The sequence below is a fragment of the Haliaeetus albicilla genome, chromosome W (assembly GCF_947461875.1).
Source record: "Haliaeetus albicilla chromosome W, bHalAlb1.1, whole genome shotgun sequence".
NCBI classification, from domain to species: domain Eukaryota; kingdom Metazoa; phylum Chordata; class Aves; order Accipitriformes; family Accipitridae; genus Haliaeetus; species Haliaeetus albicilla.
The window spans coordinates 33,522,716-33,544,201 of NC_091515.1; the positions used below are offsets into that span (position 1 = coordinate 33,522,716).

Genomic DNA, 21,486 nt, shown 5'->3' on the forward strand with positions numbered 1-21,486 from the left:
CAGATGAGCACCATGTTATTTTGCTACATATCTTCTGAATTCAGTGGGTCCAGTTCTACTCTGATTAGCAAGCAATGTTTTATCACTTGTGTATATGAATCCACAACAAGCATAGTATGAGAACAAGAAGGCAGTGAACAACAAATGCAAAAGTGTCAAAGTTATGAGCTACACTAGCATGGAATGAGCAAGAGCCTGATTACGTGTATTTGTCACAGAAAAAGAACCAGCAACACACACTGAGATTAGAATCTTAAAATGAAACCTGTGAACAAGTCCTCTGGTGCAAACAAAGCAAGAACTTTGTGTGTCTGCTCTTCACCATAAAGAGGAACGAAGCCCACAGTTGACAAGCTAATAGGAACCTGAAACAAGAATGTACAATACTTCAATAGACTTTTGCTAATACAACATTAGTAAGATATACAGAGAATGTTTAGCAGGGTAAGCAAGACAAATGTTGAAAAGCGAGTGCTTAACAGTTAACTGTAAAAGACAAGTATCAGACCTTGGCCCTTACTTTAGACATTTTCTTCCTAAAGACAGACTACATTATAGAGAGCTCTGACTCTCAAGCTTTGGCAGATTTAGCTACAGCAATTTATACTGTTACAGCTCTCTGCTGTCAGCAGTTTGCATTTATGTGCACAACTGAAGTACAGTGTGCAAAGAGCCAGCAGTACATTCACTTCAACTGCCCCAGCTATGCAAGCTATCAAAGCTGACAGAAGAATGAGGCAGGCAGGCACAGAAACAAACAGGCACAGCAAAATTGCTGTTTGTTAACATGAGCCCTAACATGCCAAGCTGGGAAAGTTGGATTCAAAAGGGTTTTCTTCCCTTAAATTGCACACATTTTAGAAATTCCAAATTTGTCTGCTTGACTTTCCCTCAGGAACAACATGAGAAGGGTCAAATTAATCCACCTTTCAGGAGTTGAGGACCTTTGTGAAAATGCATTTTGATATTTAAATTTGCACATTTTCAATAATTAATCAATGCATTAAAACTAGACAGGCATTAATGGTGTGTTAAATAGACTTGCTTACCCAATTTAAGAAGATTATGATATGCTATGCCACAAACAATGATGTTAATATAAACAAATATTTAGGTATACAGCACCTGCAGAAATGCAGGAAAGTACTCCAGACTCTGCTTCTGCCAAGGAATCTGCAGCACTGACCTTTTGTTCCCACAGAGAATCCTCTCAGCTCACTTAATTTTCATCAGTTACACACCATTGCTTTTATTGGTACTAGTTCTATAAGAAATGCTCATCTAGACAGAACCAACATTGACTAACTTATCACTCAAGGGATAAGTGTTTAAAACATGAAGTGTCACAGCCAGCCTCTACTAGAACTCCCAACAACAGCAGGGAATATTTCAGATAAAAAGAAAAGATTCGCTTCTAAAATTAGTGAAACTTGCTGATCAAGAATTGAACCCAACCATGAAGATCACTGAAGGACTGAGGTACAAAGAGAGCCAGTTAGCTTCAGTAAATCATGAACCCCTTAGTTATGATGACAGATTTTTGTGACTATGTGAGTTAGTGTTTTTACAAAAGTTTGACTCATCAGTTGAGATTTTAAGGGTTTTTTAAAAAATTACTTAATGCATACAGATCCATTGCCTAGAAGCAGCAAATAGTCACTGATGCCCAAATTTAAACCCAATTACAGAATGAAAAAAAAGTAGAGCTTAAGACACAAGCAGGAATTTGGAAAATATAAAACCTTTGCTAAAATAATGATGTAATTCAATAGTTATGGACTGGATATTTTAAATATTTGAAATCCACAAGTATATCAAGAAAACTGGGACTAAGGTATTTGCTGGTTCTTACTTTGCCGTGGTCTGGTAGGGACAAGAATTCAGGACAATTTGGATCCCCACGCCGAAGGTTAGACAAGTAGTCCTCTGCAGAGTTCTCCAAGTCCTCATGACTGTAGCTGTTCAACATATCCACAGGGAATGCCATCATCTTGAGAAATAAGCAACATTATTACTGCATGAAGTTTGAGAGAGATGATGCACAGTTTATCACATATTCCTACTAAACATATAACTAAGACTGTTGAACACCCCCCTCTGCTGCTCTCTAGAGCCCTCTATGTCCATGCCAGAAAGGAGAAATGCTCCAGGCATTTAATTAGGATGGTGCCTATTAACACCCAGTCTGTAAAATGATACATGAACCCAATCTGTGTTTATAAGCAGAAAAGGAAGGGTTCAGCCCATAGATCCCTCTAGACCCAAACGTGGCAGATTTCCAACTCACACCCCCCAACCCGTTTGCAGCACATTTACAATAGACCACATGCTGCCTTGAGGTGACAGGCTCAGTTATCTCCCTCCCAGCTGATGTTTTTGAAGCCACAGATTAAACAAATAAAAAGTAAACAGCCCAAAAGATAACAACAAGGAGGAGGAGTTCATTTATTTTGGAGACTTAGCATTGAAATCCATCTCTGAAGGAACAGAAGCCTTGTTCAGAATTTCTCTCTATAACTGACCAGTTAGTGTGCCTACCAGCTGGTTGTTTCCAAAAGCATTTCAACTGTGAACAGGAGATGCTACAAGCTCATTAAAAACAAGAGCCCACATCAGACTAAAGAGGCACTTTAAGGAGGTGACAAGACAAAAACTAAAGCACTGAAGACCAACCATAGTGGCAATAGCTCCTTGAAAGCTCTTTGATTCAAATTCTCCTTGTCAAAGCAGTGTCAAGTTAAGATGAACAAGAGCTCCTGGAATTCACTGAGTGCTCTTCAGATAAGGCTCTTCCAGATCTATAGAACTATACAGATACAGACCCCTCAACTCCTCTCAAGCTACAGCCCACTCATAAGCATGAGCTACCACAAGTTCATGAGTTTAATCTGTTCTGGAGGAACACTGAGATCTCTTTAGGTTGGAAAAGTCCCATTCCAATCTACAGCAGAACATGAGACTAGTCTAACAGTTGAAAATACAAGCATCCTCATTTTGAAAGGCACAGTAACCTAGCAAAGACAAATCAAATGGCTGCCAATGGTAATAAATTAATACATTCCCCTCATAAAAACACAACTAGTTTGTCAGTATCTTTAAATTAAAAATACAAATGGCTCCACATCTAGACAGTCTCTTCAGTAATGCATGAGAGAAAAAAAGGGAGAGAGAAAATAGCTTTTCAGTTTTCCTTGACAAGAGCATTACACATTTTTCTCCATAGAGGCAACAGGAACAGCACAGATCTCTGCCATGCAGCCCATCATGGCCCTTTTTGGTTGCTCTAAGCCTCCATGTGTTGCACAACTGTAAAACTGTCAGGTCAAATCCTTGTCACACACTGCAGGACTGTGCTCTGCTTATGGGGTACCACTCCAATTGGTTAGCTAACAGTCACGCTGACTGAGCACATGTAACAGCCTTAAGCAACCACGCTCATCATGACCATTTGTACAAAAAACATATTAGAAGTGTGGAGGGGAAATTAAACTTTAAGTGAGGGAGGGAAATTAAATTTATTTTATAAATTTAAAATTAAATTTATTTTATTTTTTTTTAAAAGAGGCAAATATGCTTTTCATGTTTTAACTGAAAGAAAATAAATCTTACACTCTTCATAACCATATCATTTCACATAATAGGATTAAAGATTGCATGTAACAAACTCACATGAGCAACAGTTGCTTTAATGTAGAATTTTATCACTTTCCTCCTTTTCAACATTATGCAAGCTACTATGTGAGAAATAGCATATTCTTTTAGGAACAGCTACAGCACCAGAGGATAAGAGAGATCAATTCAAGAAACACCAACAAAACCCACATTTAACAGGATGAATGAACACATTCCTGTGCAACTGAGGCAGTTCCTTATTCACAAAATCTTCATTACTGTAAGCATTAAGATAGAAAAACTATTTTTTTAATAGAGAATAAATGGGCAATGTTGGAAATTGATTTAATTATAAATTATACTTGCAACCCCTATTTCATCTTAGAAGCACATGAAGGAGAGATGCACAGCCCATGCAGCTTCCAGGCTACACAAGGATTTCAGCAGGCTCTTAGAATCGAGAGATCTGGTTGCCCCCCTGTAAACCCTCAATACTGAGTGCCATGAAATAACAGAAAGATAAGAAGCCAAAAGCTATATTGTTTCTTAGAGCATGTCACAGGGCTTAAACACAGTTTGGGGTGCCTTTATCTTAGGAGAACTGAAGCCTAAGTGGTTAGGCTGCCAGCCAAGGATTTAGAAGCATCAGGATGAATTTCTAGCTCTAGCACAGACTGTTGAGGAAATTACACCACCTGCCAGGAATTATGCCACTGTCAACAGGGCTCAGCCCTAGGTTCCTGTTTGAAGAAGATGACTTGCCAATCCGCTGAGTAAATAAGTGGTTTATTTATCCAACATGCAGAGCAGCTCGAGCTGGGTGCCTCCAAAGAGAGACCCTGAACAAAGAAATCCCTGGGCAATTATACCCTTATAATCCAAGTTCCTGTGCTGGTTGTGGCTGGGATAGAGTTAGTTTTCTTCATAGTAGCTAGTATGGGGCTACGTTTTGGATTTGTGCTGAAAACAGTGTTGACAATGCAGGGATGTTTTCATTATTGCTGAGCAGTGCTTACACAGAGTCAAGGCCGTTTCTGCTTCTCACACCACCCCATCAGCAAGTAGGCTGGGGGTGCACAAGAAGTTGGGAGGGGACACAGGGAAGAAGAAAGGAAGGGGGGACGTTTGGAGAAATGGCATGTCTTCCCAAGTAACGGTTACACATGATGGAGCCCTACTTTCCTGGAGATGGCTGAACACCTGCCTGCTGATGGGAAGTAGTGAATGAATTCCTTGTTTTGCTTTGCTTGCGTGCGCAGCTTCTGCTTTACCTATTAAACTGTCTTTATCTCAACTCACGAGTTTTCTTGCTTTTACCCTTCTGATTCTCTCCCCCATCCCACTGAGGGGAGCGGGCGAGCAGCTATGTGGTGCTTAGTTGCCAGCTGGGGTTAAACCACGACAGTTCCCCACCCCTCACGTGACAATTTGGACCAATAGTAATATTAGGGTCTGGGGTCTTCCCATTCTTCATTGGGTCCCTTCGTTGTCTCTAGGCAGGCCATTTCTTCTCTTATCTCTAAGGTTGCCGAGTCAGCTGCCAATTGTAACGGCGTTCCTTGTCTTCCAGCTCAAACAGGCTCTGGGGCCTTCTTTTACTTAACTAGGTAAAAGTTCAGCATATCTGGGTGAAAGTTCACAGCCTGTAGCCTAAGGTTTCAGCAAATTTAGCTACTAATGCTAAGCAAGTTATGCTAAGCAAGTTCTATATAAGTAGTATACCAAATCGCACAACACAGACACATTACTTGATTTGCTTGAACTCCTCATCTAGAAAATGGGAATAATCATTACCTCAGAGAGATCAGTATGAGAAATACTTTACCAAGATCATGAGATACTTGAACATAAATTGTATCACAACTTTACAAGTAGCGGAAGTAGACAATTACTTACACAGCACAACTTAATTGCACAGCTCATTTTCCTTTACAAATCACAAACAATCCACCAAGGACCTTTCAACATAACTGGCACAGATAAACATGCATGGTATAACAAATACATGCAAAACTAAATCAACAGCTACATAGCAGGCAATCAATCTTCACATTTAAATTTGTGTTTAAAAATAAATAAAAATAAATTTAAGTAGTTTTCATTAACATTTGAAGTTATGAGAACAGACACCAGGGTGCTCAAGCTACAACCTGCAGAACATTTCTGCTAAACCAGGGACAACTAATCCAGCCCCAGCCCTCAGGACATACACAGCATGTCCTGTCCTGTGATGAAGCACTGGCCTGCTCTGACAAGAAGTAAACCATAGTAGTGCCTGACCTAAGGTTTAATCTATTTAAACAAGTGCTGAAGTACTGGATCACAGAATTCCTCAAGGACTGCAATGCATTTCTTATGAATCATCATGCACCTTGAACCAAATTCTATCTTAAAATTACAATCCTACCATGATCTCCCAGACTACCTACACTTGGGGTAGCATTGTAAGAAGAGACTTAAATTACAAATTAAGTATATATCTCCATATATACCCTAGCTGCTGATGTTACAGAGAAAACCAAGCCACAGGACTATGGAAGTCCCAAGCTATGCTCCAGAAACAGATCTGACAACGCATTGAACCAGCAGTCATCTTCTCAATTAGAGCAGTGGGAACATAATTTCTGTTTTGCTCTGTTAGTTTCCCACCTTGCAACATCCAATTGCTGGTTTGGTGAAAGCTGTGAAACCACATAGAAGTTGGAAGAAAAATAATTTTTTTTTTAAAGTAGTATTTTTAGCTTTCTAGCTTCAACTAAGCTTCAACATGACATCTGCCACTTCTAAAATTGTGAAGTTCCACTAACACTAATTCTATTAACAGCTAACTAACTTACATAAATGTTCCTTTGCTTAGACTACCAGCTGTCATATACACAAAACATTTTCATCGCTTTTGTTTCTTCTTTATTCAACATCAAATACTTTAAATGGGAGGGCGGGGTGTGTGTTTTTAGATATATTGTGCATTTGCATTTTTTTCTTGTTTCTATCCAAATACAGTCTGAAGCAAATAAGTAAAAAAGTTATTTTTATATTAGAAAAGGATAAACAAGTAAATTTTAAAACTTATGCTAAGATAATTAATCATTTAAATACCTATAGAGAGTACCTATCTGGTTTATTATGTCTTGTAGTTTGAAATACATAGAGAAAACCTGTCCCATAATTAACAATTTAAATCACTACTGTAAAAAAAACTGTTATGTTTTATAAACATCCCCATCTCTTTTAAAACTATTTCTTTTAATTTATAATGTAATGTATGTAGACTGAGGGAAGAGGAAGATATTTTAGAAAAGAGAAGTTGTTTTTTTAAACAATAGAGTATATATTAGGATTTCTTGAAAACCATACAGGCTTGAAGAAGCAACAATAATACAGTATTTGATCTGCCACATTTAATAGACAACTCAAACCCTCCCCACTCAAATAACTACATATTTAAGGGTAGGTTTTCTTGGGGTTTAATTCAAAAAGCTTGGTTTTGTATATTCCTAAGTAGGGTTCAAACCATTATCTGCACCATACCGCTAAGACATATAAATACTATTTCCTGCAGCGTGGCTTTTGTTCACATTTTTAGAGAATATAGACACATCAATCTTAAATACAAGTTCTTGCCAACTCAGATGAATTTGCTCTGGTTTATGGCTTTGTTATTTCCCAAAAGGAAAAATACACACACCCCCTTTTTTTTTTAAATAGGAATATAAATCCCCAAATAACATCTACTCATACCCTATAAAATCCCAAATAGAAAGTTAAGGAAACACAGTACAGTGATCTAGAAATTCTTGTCAACAGCCACCAAGAGCTCTGGATTAATATACCAACCACATTATCCATAATCTGCTTGAAGCAGTTTAGGCAGCTCTGGTTTTCTATCAGAGACACAAATCAAAGCTGTTGGTTTGAATGCAAATAAACAAACAAAAATAATCAGTCCTTTCCATTTATTAGTTAGCCACCACGATTTATTTTCATTTACTTGTATAACACAAAATTATGAAATCCACATAAAAGGATCCAACTCTCCACTCCTGGTATAAAACACAACTCTTCTCTAAGCTTTCCAATGAGACCACACAAACAGGCAGCATCTCAGGGCAGTCTTCCCCAAAATTAATCACTTCTCTCTGCTGTCCATACCTATTGCCATCAAAACCAATATTTAGCAAACTCCTCAGCAGACAGAGCACATTGCTGAGCAGCTCTGTGTTTGCCTTTGCTTTCAGCAGTCTCGTACTTGCAGATGGTTCATTTTTGTTCCCCACAACTGTCTGGGTATAACCACTGCTGGTTTAGTTCAACCTATCACAGCTTCATTATAAAAAACATTCGTTAACATGCATTCCCTAGCTATCAGTGAACATGTTACCACAGGACTGAAGTTCTATGTCTGAGAATGTTAGCAAGAACATCTCTAATAGCGGAAAGGAATTCACATACAACCTCCTCCCTGGTGTCATCCTGTCCTTATCTCCATCATCAACCATCCTGACATCCATCCAAGAACTTACATGCTTCTGTGAATATACTGCATTTCTCCTGCTTCGCACTGCAATACATGTTTGTGCGCTTCAAACTTTTAAGCCTCTTAGAAGTACCTCTTAGTACCCAAGCTATCCTGTCCTGGATGTACTTGAATTTTTGAAAAAATGCCTTAAAAGCTTCAATAACTTATTTTCTCTAGAAATACAGATGTTACTTGCTTGTTAGGGGTGGGTTTAGAACAAAGATAAGCAAGTTAATCATACCTCTGAATATATCACCGTACTGTACTGTATAAATTACTGGAATGGTATCAGCACTGCTAACTCATATTAATCCTAAATTAGTGTTCAGCTTTAAGCCTCAGTTGCAGGAATCAGGTTGTTAACTCCTACTTCTTCAGAAAACTCATTTCCGCAGCTTCAGAGTAAAGGTTGACAGCATAAAATCTCAATGCTACAGTATCAAAAGAAATAAAATACCCCAACATTATAAAATCCTTTAAGTCATCTGTGCTGCACTGTAATAACATTTACATTGTTATTGTTAACATCCCCAACTATTTTATTATTATCAACTCACAAATCATTCAAATTCCCCAAAATGATGAATTTTCCTGGTTAATTTTACAACAGCTGTGAGAAATGCTATTCAGGCTAGAAAGCCTTTATATTTGCAGGATTTGCTACCTGCAAAAGAGCTAGATAAAAGATTGGTCTTCTAGCAATACATTTGCTAACCTAAACACGTTTCACATTTTTACATCTGGTGTATGAGAAGTATAAAATCAGTTATGGTTAATGCAGCATTCCATACCATTCAAAGTTCATCGATATTCAGTGCTTGGGAAAGGCCAGTGCAGCAGCAGGCTCACAGCCACCACTATGCTAGAACTTCTGAACAAGGTGTATTCTTCTAGCACTGCCTCAGGGGCTACTGATTCGACAGAAATCACACCTTTACTGATTATTCTTCCTCTTCAGTGATTCCACAGAATTAAAGAAACCTATTTAACCGCCCGTACTTTACATGTTTTGATGAAGCCTAGAAGAAAGGGTAACAGTGAATTCAATTCACCCGGGCCCATAAACAATCTCTAACCATAAGCAGAAGAGAGAGACACTGCCACTGTAAATATGCAGGTCCCCTGTTCAACAGTAAAAATAAAATCATAGGATAGTATTTTACTACAAAAATAAAGTACAGGACCAAGAAAGGAACAACCCATATTTGAAAACAAATCAAAAAACTAAAATGCTATTTTTTAATAGCTGTACAACAAACAGTTCAGTACTGTCGTGGTTTAACCACAGCCAGCAACTAAGCACCACACAGCTGCTTGCTCACTCCCCCCACACCCAGTGGGATGGGGGAGAGAATAGAAAAAAAGTAAAACTCATGGGTTGAGATAAAGACAGTTTAATAGGACAGAGAGGAAGAAAATAATAAAAACATGACAATAATAATAAAAGAATTGGAATATACAAAACAAGTGATGCACAATGCAATTGCTTACCACTTGCCGACCAATGCCCAGTTAGTTCCCAAGCAGCAATCCGCCCCCCAGGCCAACTCCCCCCAGTTTATATACTAGATGTGACGTCACATGGTATGGAATACCCCTTTGGCCAGTTTCAGTCAGCTGTCCTGGCTGTGTCCCCTCCCAACTTCTTGTGCCCCTCCAGCCTTCTTGCTGGCTGGGCATGAGAAGCTGAAAAACCCTTGACTTAGTGGAAACACTACTTAGCAACAACTGAAAACATCAGTGTGTTATCAACATTCTTCTCATACTGAACTCAAAACATAGCACCATACCAGCTACTAGAAAGAAAATTAACTCTATCCCAGCTGAAACCAGGACAAGTACACAACTCAGACAAATCCATCTTGCTAGATCTGCAACTCAAGGAATCATTTAAGTATATATAGATATATCATTTAGAACATTGGTAGATTTTTCCAGTTGACTTTGAAAACAAAGACAGACATATGTTAGTCCTGACTACTCTCACTAATTTTAGTGAGATTTTAGGGAAGATTTGAAAACTCATCACTCTTTTGAGGAAGGATCCTTTTACATATTTTAGGGAGATATTTAAAAGCTTCTTTGAAATCTCAGGCTCACTAGAGAACACCATCTAAATTTATAATGACTAAATAAATACATGCTGTCACATCCCATTATTCAAAACAAAAAAAGTCAGCAATAGCAAACAAAACTGCAAGGGTGCCAGAGAAGAGCTATCAAGACACTGCATATGCCACTTTGGTCCTATCTAAAACAATGCAGTAGGGGAAACGCATTAAAGCAGGCTTTTTCGCTCAGTATTGTTTAATCCATACCAAAACAGCTGGAAGCAGAAGTTTGGGAGGAGGGTTGAATTTTGCTTATTTTTTTTTAAACCCATTTCTATTGTATGAAAAAGATTTTTTGTTTGTTTTTAAACAGTTTACAAAATGACTATCCAAGAGTCATTCACTGATGAAAACAGTTCCAAAGAAAAGCATGCATCTCTACCATAGTGATAGCATATGTCCATACATTTCATGTGGTTTGTTCAAACTTTTATGGTTTTAATATTTTGTACCAGCTGTGGAAACTGGTTTGCTGCTAGGTGACTGTAAAAGTGAGATTTGGTAAATAATTATTAGAAATCTTATACTAACACTATGTCCTGGGTTCAGCTGGGATAGAGTTAATTTTTTTACAGGAACCTGGGAGGTGGGGGGCATAGCCGGGGCAGCTGACCTGAACTGGCCAAGGAGCTATTCCATACCATGTGACATCATGCTCAGTATATAAATGGGGAGCGGGCCGGGGGGGTGGGCGCTTCTTTTCGGTGGGGGAAGTGGCAGAGCGTCAGGTCCCAGGTGGTGAGCAGTTGCACTGTGCATCACTCTTTTTGTATACCTTTTCATTAGTACCGTTGTTGTTGTTGCAATTTCTTTGTGTTGTTCCAGTAAACTGCCTTTATCTCAACCCTCGAGGTTCCAGGTTTGGTTTTTTTTCCTCTCCTCCGTCTTCCCCCCATCCCACCGGAGGGGGGCGGGAGGAGTGAGCGAGCGGCCGCGTGGTCCTTTGTTACCGGCTGGGCTGAAACCACGACAGTCCTTTTTGGCGCCTGAACAGGGGCACGAAGGGTTGAGATAACGACAGATCTGGCCAGAGCGTGTTGAAACAAATTTGTCATACGCATTTCTTATACTAGATAAATAGATGTTAGTCACAATGTTGATTCAGCTGTTTACATGGTGGCGTTTTGTAAGTTCTTATATGCTTTATGTATTGCCTGTAGTTGCGTATCTCATCTCTGGGAGAGTGATTGGGATTATCATTTTGCTGTACTGGGCAATGTCGACTTGTGAAATGATTACATCACTGGTCATGAGGTTAAGCTGGTATCTGTATGAGGCAGTGATATCATTCCCACACTTTGGGCACCTTCTGTCGGATTTTATTGGTAATTACACCCAACCCATGGGGAAGTCAGGGGGGGATACTTCCCCCCATCCGTTCCCCTCCCTTTTCTCTTTCCAACTAATTACAACAGTTTTCGAGAATTTTGAATATCCTTGGGATGCGCAAGCCTGTGTGCTGTTAGTGCTATGCCTCCTGACTATGTTTCAGGTCTTGTCTAGGGCTACAAAAAGGCTCTTTAAGAGTACCACCCAGAGATCTGTCCCAAAGCTGGATATTCATGGGTGGCACGGCGTGTGGGAGGATGTGGGCAGGTATCTAGAGAACTTCTCACCTCCAGTGACTTGGAAGTTCACTCCCGAACAACTGCAGAACCCTCATGAAGTGATAGAATTTTTGAAAGGAAAATGCTGTGGCTATCCCAGAGACACACAACTCACTACACTGTGCTGGGCCCTGGCTGGTATCTACCAAACCCTGCTTGATACTATGCAGCACCCCCAGGGGGAAAAGGGGGAAAAGATGGAAAACAAGACAACATGCACCGTGGCTGCCCCTACCCCGATGACAAGCACCGTGGCTGCCCCTACCATGACAACAGGTACCGTGGCTAACCCTACCCCAGTGACAGATACTGCCACTAAACCAGAGAACCAGCCTGTGCCAGTATCAGTCGCCCCTGTACAGAAAAAGAAACACACAAAGAAATCAGTTCGCTCAGTGAGAGATGAAGATGAACCAGGGTCATCGCGAGAACAGGAGGAAGAGGCAGAACCTGAAATAATTACCCGATCTCTATCCCTGAGTGAGTTGCGTGACATGCGAAAAGATTTTAGCCGCCACCCAGGTGAGCACATTGTTACCTGGCTGCTCCGATGCTGGGATAATGGGGCTAGTAGTGTGGAATTAGAGGGTAAGGAAGCCAAGCAGTTGGGATCTCTGTCTAGAGAAGGGGGTATCGACAAGGCGATTGGGAGAAAAACACAAGTCCTCAGCCTCTGGAGGCGACTTCTGTTAGGTGTAAAGGAAAGATACCCCTTCAGGGATGAAGTTACATGTCACCAAGGCAAGTGGACCACCATGGAGAGAGGTATCCAGTACCTGAGGGAATTAGCCGTGCTGGAGGTGATTTATAATGATCCGGAAAATGGGCAGTCACCCACAGATCCAGATGAAGTCCAATGCACACAACCGATGTGGCGGAAGTTTCTACGAAGTGCACCACCAACCTATGCCAACTCATTGGCAGTAATGTCCTGGAAAGAAGGCTATGGACAAATGGTGGATGAATTGGCTGTCCAACTCCGGCAATATGAAGGAAGTCTCTCTTCCTCCCTACGGGCCTGTGTCTCAGCTGTAGAGGAATTGTCCCGAGAGTTCCAGCAATTCAAAGTGGATATGTCCTCCTCCTCACCTGTACAGGCCCGCATTGCAGTTATTGGGAGTAAGCGTTCCTCTGCCCAAGAGAGAGGAGAGAGAAAGTACACACGACGGGCTAACCTGTGGTTTTACCTGCGTGACCATGGAGAGGACATGAGGAAGTGGGATGGAAAACCTACCTCAGTCTTGGATTCACGGGTACGGGAGTTGCGAGAAAAAGCAACCAGAAAAGAGGATTCCTCTTGGAAAACTGCTGCTCCAGTTTCCCGTGAGCAGTCCCCCGGGCGCAGTAGATGGGCCGATCTCATTTCTGATCCTCTTGAAGGGACTTCTGATTCACATGTGCAAAAAGTGGGTAACAGATATTCTAACCAGGATTAGAGGGGCCCTGCCTCCAGCCAGGTGGAGGAGAGGGACAACCGAGTCTACTGGACAGTGTGGATTCGATGGCCTGGCACGTCAGACCCACAGGAATATAAGGCTCTAGTAGACACTGGTGCACAATGTACCCTAATGCCATCAAGTTATAAAGGGGCAGAACCCATCTGTATCTCTGGTGTGACAGGGGGATCCCAAGAGCTAACCGTATTGGAAGCCGAAATGAGTCTAACCGGGAATGAGTGGCATAAACACCCCATTGCAACTGGCCCAGAGGCCCCGTGCATCCTTGGTATAGATTATCTCAGAAGGGGGTATTTCAAGGACCCAAAAGGGTACCGTTGGGCCTTTGGTATAGCTGCATTGGAGACGGAGGAGATTGAACACCTGTCTACCCTGCCTGGTCTCTCCCAGGACCCTTCGGTTGTGGGGTTGCTGAAGGTTGAAGAACAACAGGTGCCAATTGCTACCACGACGGTGCACCGGCGGCAATATCGCACCAACCGAGACTCCCTGATCCCCATCCATAAGCTGATTTGCCAATTGGAGAGCCAAGGAGTGATCAGCAAGACTCACTCACCCTTTAATAGTCCCATATGGCCCGTGCGGAAATCTAATGGGGAATGGAGACTAACAGTAGATTATCGTGGGCTGAAGTCACGCCACCGCTGACCGCTGCTGTGCCAGATATGTTAGAGCTTCAATATGAACTGGAATCAAAGGCAGCTAAGTGGTATGCCACAATGGACATTGCTAATGCATTTTTCTCCATTCCTTTGGCAGTGGAGTGCAGGCCACAGTTTGCTTTCACTTGGAGGGGTGTCCAGTACACCTGGAATCGACTGCCCCAGGGCTGGAAACACAGCCCCACTATTTGCCATGGACTGATCCAGACTGCACTAGAAAAAGGTGAAGCTCCAGAGCACCTGCAATATATTGATGACATCATCATATGGGGCAGCACGGCAGAAGAAGTTTTTGAGAAAGGGAAGAAAATAATCCAAATCCTTTTGAAGGCTGGTTTTGCCATAAAAGAAAGTAAGGTCAAGGGACCTGCGCAGGAGATCCAGTTCTTAGGAGTAAAATGGCAAGACGGGCGTCGTCAGATCCCTGCGGACGTGATCAACAAAATAGCAGCTATGTCCTCACCGACTAATAAAAAGGAAACACAGGCTTTCTTAGGTGTTGTGGGCTTTTGGAGAATGCATATTCCCAATTACAGTCTGATTGTAAGCCCTCTCTACCAAGTTACCCGGAAGAAGAACGATTTTAAATGGGGGCCTGAGCAACGACAAGCCTTTGAGCAAATTAAGCGGGAGATTGTTCATGCAGTAGCTCTTGGGCCAGTCCGGACAGGACCAGATGTTAAAAATGTGCTCTACACTGCAGCTGGGGAGAATGGCCCTACCTGGAGCCTTTGGCAGAAAGCACCTGGAGAGACCCGAGGCTGACCCCTGGGGTTTTGGAGTCGGGGATATCGAGGATCCGAGGCTCGCTATACTCCAACTGAAAAAGAGATATTGGCAGCATATGAAGGAGTTCGAGCCGCTTCAGAAGTGGTTGGTACTGAAACACAGCTCTTCTTAGCACCCCGACTGCCAGTGCTGGGCTGGATGTTCAAAGGGAAAGTTTCCTCTACACATCACGCGACTGATGCCACGTGGAGTAAGTGGATTGCACTGATCACACAACGAGCTCGCATAGGAAACCCCAGTCGCCCAGGAATTTTAGAAGTGATCACGGACTGGCCAGAAGACAAAGACTTTGGAATTTTGCCAGAGGAGGAGGTGACACGGGCTGAAGAGGCCCCGCTGTATAATAAACTGCCAGAAAATGAGAGGCAATATGCCCTGTTCACTGATGGGTCCTGTCGCATCGTGGGAAAACATCGGAGGTGGAAGGCTGCTGTATGGAGTCCTACACGACTAGTCGCAGAAACTGCTGAAGGAGAAGGTGAATCGAGTCAGTTTGCAGAGGTGAAAGCCATCCAGCTAGCATTAGATATTGCTGAAAGAGAAAAGTGGCCAGTGCTCTATCTCTATACTGACTCATGGATGGTGGCAAATGCCCTATGGGGGTGGCTACAGCAATGGAAGAAGGGCAACTGGCAACGCAGAGGTAAACCCATTTGGGCTGCCGCACTGTGGCAAGATATCGCTGTTCGGATAGAGAAGCTAGTGGTAAAAGTACGTCACGTAGATGCTCATGTACCCAAGAGTCGGGCCACTGAAGAACATCAAAACAACCAGCAGGCAGATCAGGCCGCCAAGATTGAAGTGTCTCAGGTGGACCTGGACTGGCAACATAAGGGTGAGCTATTTATGGCTCAGTGGGCCCACGATACCTCAGGCCATCAGGGGAGAGATGCAACATATAGATGGGCTCGAGATCGAGGGGTGGACTTGACCATGGACACTATCGCACAGGTCATCCATGAATGTGAAACATGTGCCGCAATTAAGCAAGCCAAGCGGCAAAAACCCCTGTCGCATGGGGGGCGATGGCTGAAATATAAACAGTGGGAGGCCTGGCAGATTGACTATATCACACTCCCACGAACACGCCAAGGCAAGTGCCATGTGCTTACAATGGTGGAAGCAACCACTGGATGGCTGGAAACATACCCTGTGTCCCACGCCACTGCCCAGAACACTATCCTGGGCCTTGAAGAGAAAATTTTATGGCAACACGGCACCCCAGAAAGAATCGAGTCGGACAACGGGACTCACTTCCGAAACAACCTCGTAGACACCTGGGCCAAAGAACACGGCATTGAGTGGGTATATCACATCCCTTATCACGCACCGGCCTCCGGAAAAATCGAACGATACAATGGACTGCTGAAAACTACATTGAGAGCGATGGGGGGTGGGACTTTCAAACATTGGGATACACATTTAACAAAAGCCACCTGGTTAGTTAATACTAGAGGATCCGCCAATCGGGCTGGCCCCGCCCAACCAAGACTTCCACATACTGTAGAAGGCGATAAAGTCCCTGTAGTGCGCATGAGGAGTATGTTAGGAAAGACAGTCTGGGTTAGTCCTCCCTCAAGCAGAGGCAAACCCATTCAAGGGGTTGTTTTTGCTCAGGGACCTGGGTACACCTGGTGGGTGATGCAGAAGGATGGGGAAGTTCGATGTGTACCTCAGGGAGATTTGATTTTGGGAGAGAATAGCCAATGAATTGGGCTGTATGATACCTAACTGCTAAATACCCTGCCAATGCATGTCATTGTATCTATAGTGTCTATATGCCATATCAAGGGTATTACTGTAAGAATTACCCAAATGACTGCAGGATGGACTTTGAAACTAAGCCAAGTACAACAGCGACAGAACTTGAACTGACACCCAGCAATTTCCTCAAGATCAACATCTTTGACCTGCAGACCAAGGGCGTGAGTTGCACCAAATGTACTAGCCACAAGTTCCAGAGGCAGCATACAACAACCCAACATCTCACACCATCTCTCTTATCCTGAAGAACTGTTACAACAGATGGAGCCCCAAAGTCATGGACTAAATAAAATCAATGGACACATTAGAGGGATAGCCCATACGCTAAAGGAATACCATTTGCGTGTGTGTGTGTGTGCGCGGAGGGGCGATGGGGACGGACGCAAGTCCATATACTTATATATATAAGACAAGGAAGTGGTAGTGGTCGATTGGAAAATGTAAGATCTGGGCATGATGTAGATGGTATAGAATAAGGGGTGGATAATGTCCTGGGTTCAGCTGGGATAGAGTTAATTTTTTTACAGGAACCTGGGAGGTGGGGGGCATAGCCGGGGCAGCTGACCTGAACTGGCCAAGGAGCTATTCCATACCATGTGACATCATGCTCAGTATATAAAGGGGGAGCAGGCCGGGGGGTGGGCGCTTCTTTTCGGTGGGGGAAGTGGCAGAGCGTCAGGTCCCAGGTGGTGAGCAGTTGCACTGTGCATCACTCTTTTTGTATACCTTTTCATTAGTACCGTTGTTGTTGTTGCAATTTCTTTGTGTTGTTCCAGTAAACTGCCTTTATCTCAACCCTCGAGGTTCCAGGTTTGTTTTTTTTTCCTCTCCTCCGTCTTCCCCCCATCCCACCGGAGGGGGGCGGGAGGAGTGAGCGAGCGGCCGCGTGGTCCTTTGTTACCGGCTGGGCTGAAACCACGACACACTATGATTGAAACAATAGACAAAAGTATAGCCAAGCAATTAACTAGTAGAGGTAGTTATTCCCAAGTTTTGCAGTTCTTGGCTCTTATGACTAGATGTTCCTGTACACCAGATGAGAACAATGTTGAAACTGACCACATGTGATTGAAGCTGCATTAAGCTTCAAGATCAAAGAACAAGGACAAGAATAAAGACTTCAAGGACAAGAATAAAGACTTCAAGGACAAGAATAAAGACTTCAAGGACAAGAATAAAGACTTCAAGGACAGCCAGCAAGAACTTCAAATGGGTCGGTGGTCACAAAAGCAGCCCTTCGACTCAAATGGATCCTTCATTGCGCATGATCGGATGTAGGCAGTACTAAGATAATCAGTTGCAATTATTTTTATGTATATGTATACTAATCTGATTAATATGCAATTAGTTATTCTATATAACCTGTTAGTGCTAAAGCTGTGGTATGCACGCTAGGTGGGACTATCCCCCGTGCATCCAGTGCTGCAATAAAGAATGCCTGCTTTCTAAAACTCCAAAACGAGTCTTAGAGTTTCTTCGACCAGCTTTTCGGTATCAATAGCTGCCCCAAACTTTACGTTTCACAGATCAAAGGATAACTAAGGCTTTCTGGAATGTATAGCTGATACAATTTGATGACTAGGTTACAAGCTTGTGGGGCTGGAGGAAGGTATTTATCTGTGAGGAAATAAGAAGCTAGTAACTTGAATACAGAAATATTTAAGGAATAGCAATGTGAAAATAAGCATAAGTACACTTCAGCTGTAATAATACTATTTGTATTTGAAGTTTATAAATGTAATTGGTAACACCTTTAAATGATTACTACTACTTGATATTCATTGATTGGTATGAGATATTGATAAACAAAGCCTTATTATACCTAAGAACATAAGCAAGTAAAGGGCTATTCTACTCTGATTTGTTTCTCTAATACCACCGAATTCCATGTTCTTCTCTTAGTGATTTCATATCAGACATTTCCATTTTTCACATTTAAAAATAAAAACAAAACATTATTAAATGTCAGCCTTAACACTGAACTCCATCCATCTTTCACTGGCAAAGGTTCTGCACTGTAATAGGTGTGCAATTACAACTATTTAAACCAACCTGCACAGATAGGATATTTGGATAAGTAAGGAGAGTTTTAAGTTTGTTCTGAGTTGTGTTATTTTTGCAATACTAATAAGAGTAAAAAATAAATAAATCTATTTTTAATAATTAAAGTGAAGAGACATTATCTATCTTAATATGCATACAAAAGAAATTAAGAGTATTTTACAAGTCATTTGTCAGAGTAATGCCTCTTTGTAAAGGAGCTAGGTTATGAAACACTCCAAAAAGACTTGGTACTGTGTGTCTTGATCATGCATTGCTGGAGATGGTTCATTGGAAAAGTACAGTAGAATCCCATATTAATTACTCATCTTCCACAACAGTAAAGAAAGGCACTGTAAAACATGTGCTTCCGCACAGAGCAGATACTAAGATCAGATTGGGGAAAGGGGAATGGGGAAGCAACTTAAAACACCAGTCTGCTATATCAGAGTCCCCAGCAGCTTTTCATTCATAAAATAGCATTAAATTGAGATAATCACTGAGGTTAATAACACCTGAATTTAAACGTTTATAGTATAAACATCTCTCTGCCCTGATGTTGTCCTCTATGAAATAGGTGCTAAAATGTTTTCTTACTAGCCACCCTTAAGACAAGAAGTGAGAAGTTCTTCAATATTTAAATCAAGCAGAGGTCAATTAAACAACAAGAAAGGTGCTGGTGTGGTTAAAGAAACAGAGAGAAGATGCATTCAGTTCCCATAGGAAGTTTTGAGAGGAGAGACCACAATCAGTCTGATCTGCAGCAACCTTTTATAGGTCCTCCAGTGAAACGGTACTGATTTTTGTTATACTGATCGCTCTTCCACAATACTTATTCCCCTTAAAAACTGGTGGGTTATACACCAGACTATGACCAATGGCATGGCCCAACACACAAAACAAGTATCTGAACTTAAGCAGGAAGGAGAAAAAGTTCCCTCTCTCTTGCATGCACACACACAAAACCAAGTATCAGCTGGACAGTGTCTCCACATCAAAGGGTAGTTTTCCAAATTTCTCATTATTAATACTGAAAACACCACAGCCCAAAACAGCTTAAAGATCACTCTTTAATTGTTTCCTCTAAATAGGACATTAATATATATCTAAAACCAGTGAGTTAGTATATTTTGTTTTCCATTAATGCTAGTAAAACCTTTTCCTCTAACTCCCAAAATAACCCACTTACTCAGGCTAGATTTAACACTCCATAAGCAGGATAGCAATGCTACGTCAACGGATATCTTAGCCAAAAAGCTTCCCCTTGTTTTAAGAGGAAAGAATCAACCCTACCTCAAAATAAAATTTTAAAAACCCCACACATCATATAGGAAAACAGGAGAGCGTGTATGTGAGAATGTATGTGTCCACGTGTATTTTCACACATATGCACACACAGAGCCATTTTTTGTGGGAGGCATCTATTGCAGCATTGCAATTTTTATTTTCATATATATGCGTAAAAATATATAAAATAGATCTTATATATGTATGCGGCTATAATACATAAATTGCAATGCTACATTAGATATCTCCACAAAATATAGCTGGCCCTACCCACCACGGAGTGGCCTGGGCCAAAACGTGGTCGTTTTCCTGAAAACTCACACAAAACTTGGCACCACGCAAGCCCAGGCCCGCACCCCACGGCGTCCCGGCTCCGCGTCGGACGGAAGCCAGACGAGGCGAGGGACGGCGGGCCCGGCTGAGGAGAGGCCAGACCGGGCCGCCCCCCGCCGCGGGAGGGCCTAGCTGTCCCCACCGCCCGCCCGAGTCCTGACGGAGCCGCATCTGTCCCCCTCCGCGGCCTCGGCAGTCCCCACGACAGCGGGCTCGGCGCGGCCACGCCAGCCTGCCCTACGATGGCCGCGAAGGGCGGCGAAGACCGGGCACTGCCGCCAGGGAGAGAGCGCGGCACCCGCGGGAGATAGCGGCGGGGGCGCAGGCGGACACCTGGCGTCGGAGCCTGCCAGGGCTTGCCGCGGCGGAGAGCGCGGCCGCGGGGCAGCGGCCGCTCCGGCCCGACTACCTGCCTCCCAGGGGGAAGCACGCCCAGCGCCGACCGGCACAGCGGGCCGGATCTGCCTCCCTTACCACGGCTGCAGCAAGTGGCCGCCGGGTCCTTCCGCTTGCCTAGCCAGGCCCGGCTACGCTACACGGAGAAGCGGGACGCCCCGGTAGGTTACCCCTCACATCCCCGCCGCGCCTCACCTCAGCCGGCCAGACAGTGTCCCGCGGTGGTGGCAGGATTGGAGAGAGGAGGAAACCGGGCTCCCTAGCAGCGTTCACAGCGCTCTCCAGCTCACTTCCGGTTTCCCTCAGACCTGCTGTCCGGCGCCTGATATCATCTCCCCCAGCAGCCTCCCCTCCTCCCCCCCTCGCCGCTGACGCACTCCCGCTGCTACACCTCGAGCCGCCGCCGCTCGCCCCCTGACATGGCGGCTGCTAGGGTCCTCCCGCTATCGCGGCTCCTGAGGTACCACAGCCGTCGGCGGCAGTAGTAGTACCCGTGCTCCCCACCATGGTGTTACCTGATCAGAAAGTAACTCCCGAAACACACAAAATATGTTTAGAGAGGAGACATTGCTTTATTCTGCGCAGGGTGCAAAGTGGAAGATTTCCACAAATCAAGCACACCTACTGAGGTTTTCAGTCCATACTTATACACTATAGTTAAAACACCACGCCTATCTAATACATATTGATATAGAGAACGAACTGCTAATTGCTTAATGATTGTCTCTCTGTAACTTTACATACCAAAGACTGGTGCTCGTCAAGGATTAAGCCTGTCAGAGACTGGTACTTGGGAGTGATGAGCAAGAAGGAACCATGAACAATCACAAAACTTAATTAAATGTTTGATAAATTTACGATCTTGTCGAGAAGGCACAAGTAGAGGCCTTGCTTTAATAGATAGGGCCA

The 21,486-nt window shown here is 43.0% G+C and overlaps 1 protein-coding gene across 4 annotated transcripts in view; it reads right to left on the reverse strand.

Moving 5' to 3' along the window:
• LOC138683516 (soluble lamin-associated protein of 75 kDa-like) overlaps positions 1 to 20,910 on the reverse strand; it is a 46,691-nt gene extending 25,781 nt beyond the window's left edge. For all 4 annotated transcript variants that reach the window (XM_069775440.1, XM_069775441.1, XM_069775439.1 and 1 more), the window contains exons 1-3: positions 20,773 to 20,910; positions 1,853 to 1,990; positions 266 to 365 (exon numbers count right to left, since the gene is read on the reverse strand). In XM_069775440.1, coding sequence (XP_069631541.1) covers positions 266 to 365; positions 1,853 to 1,990 — 238 coding nt within the window. In that variant the 5' untranslated portion in view covers positions 20,773 to 20,910. The remainder of the gene's footprint in view (positions 1 to 265; positions 366 to 1,852; positions 1,991 to 20,772) is intronic.
• Positions 20,911 to 21,486: the final 576 nt, after the last annotated feature.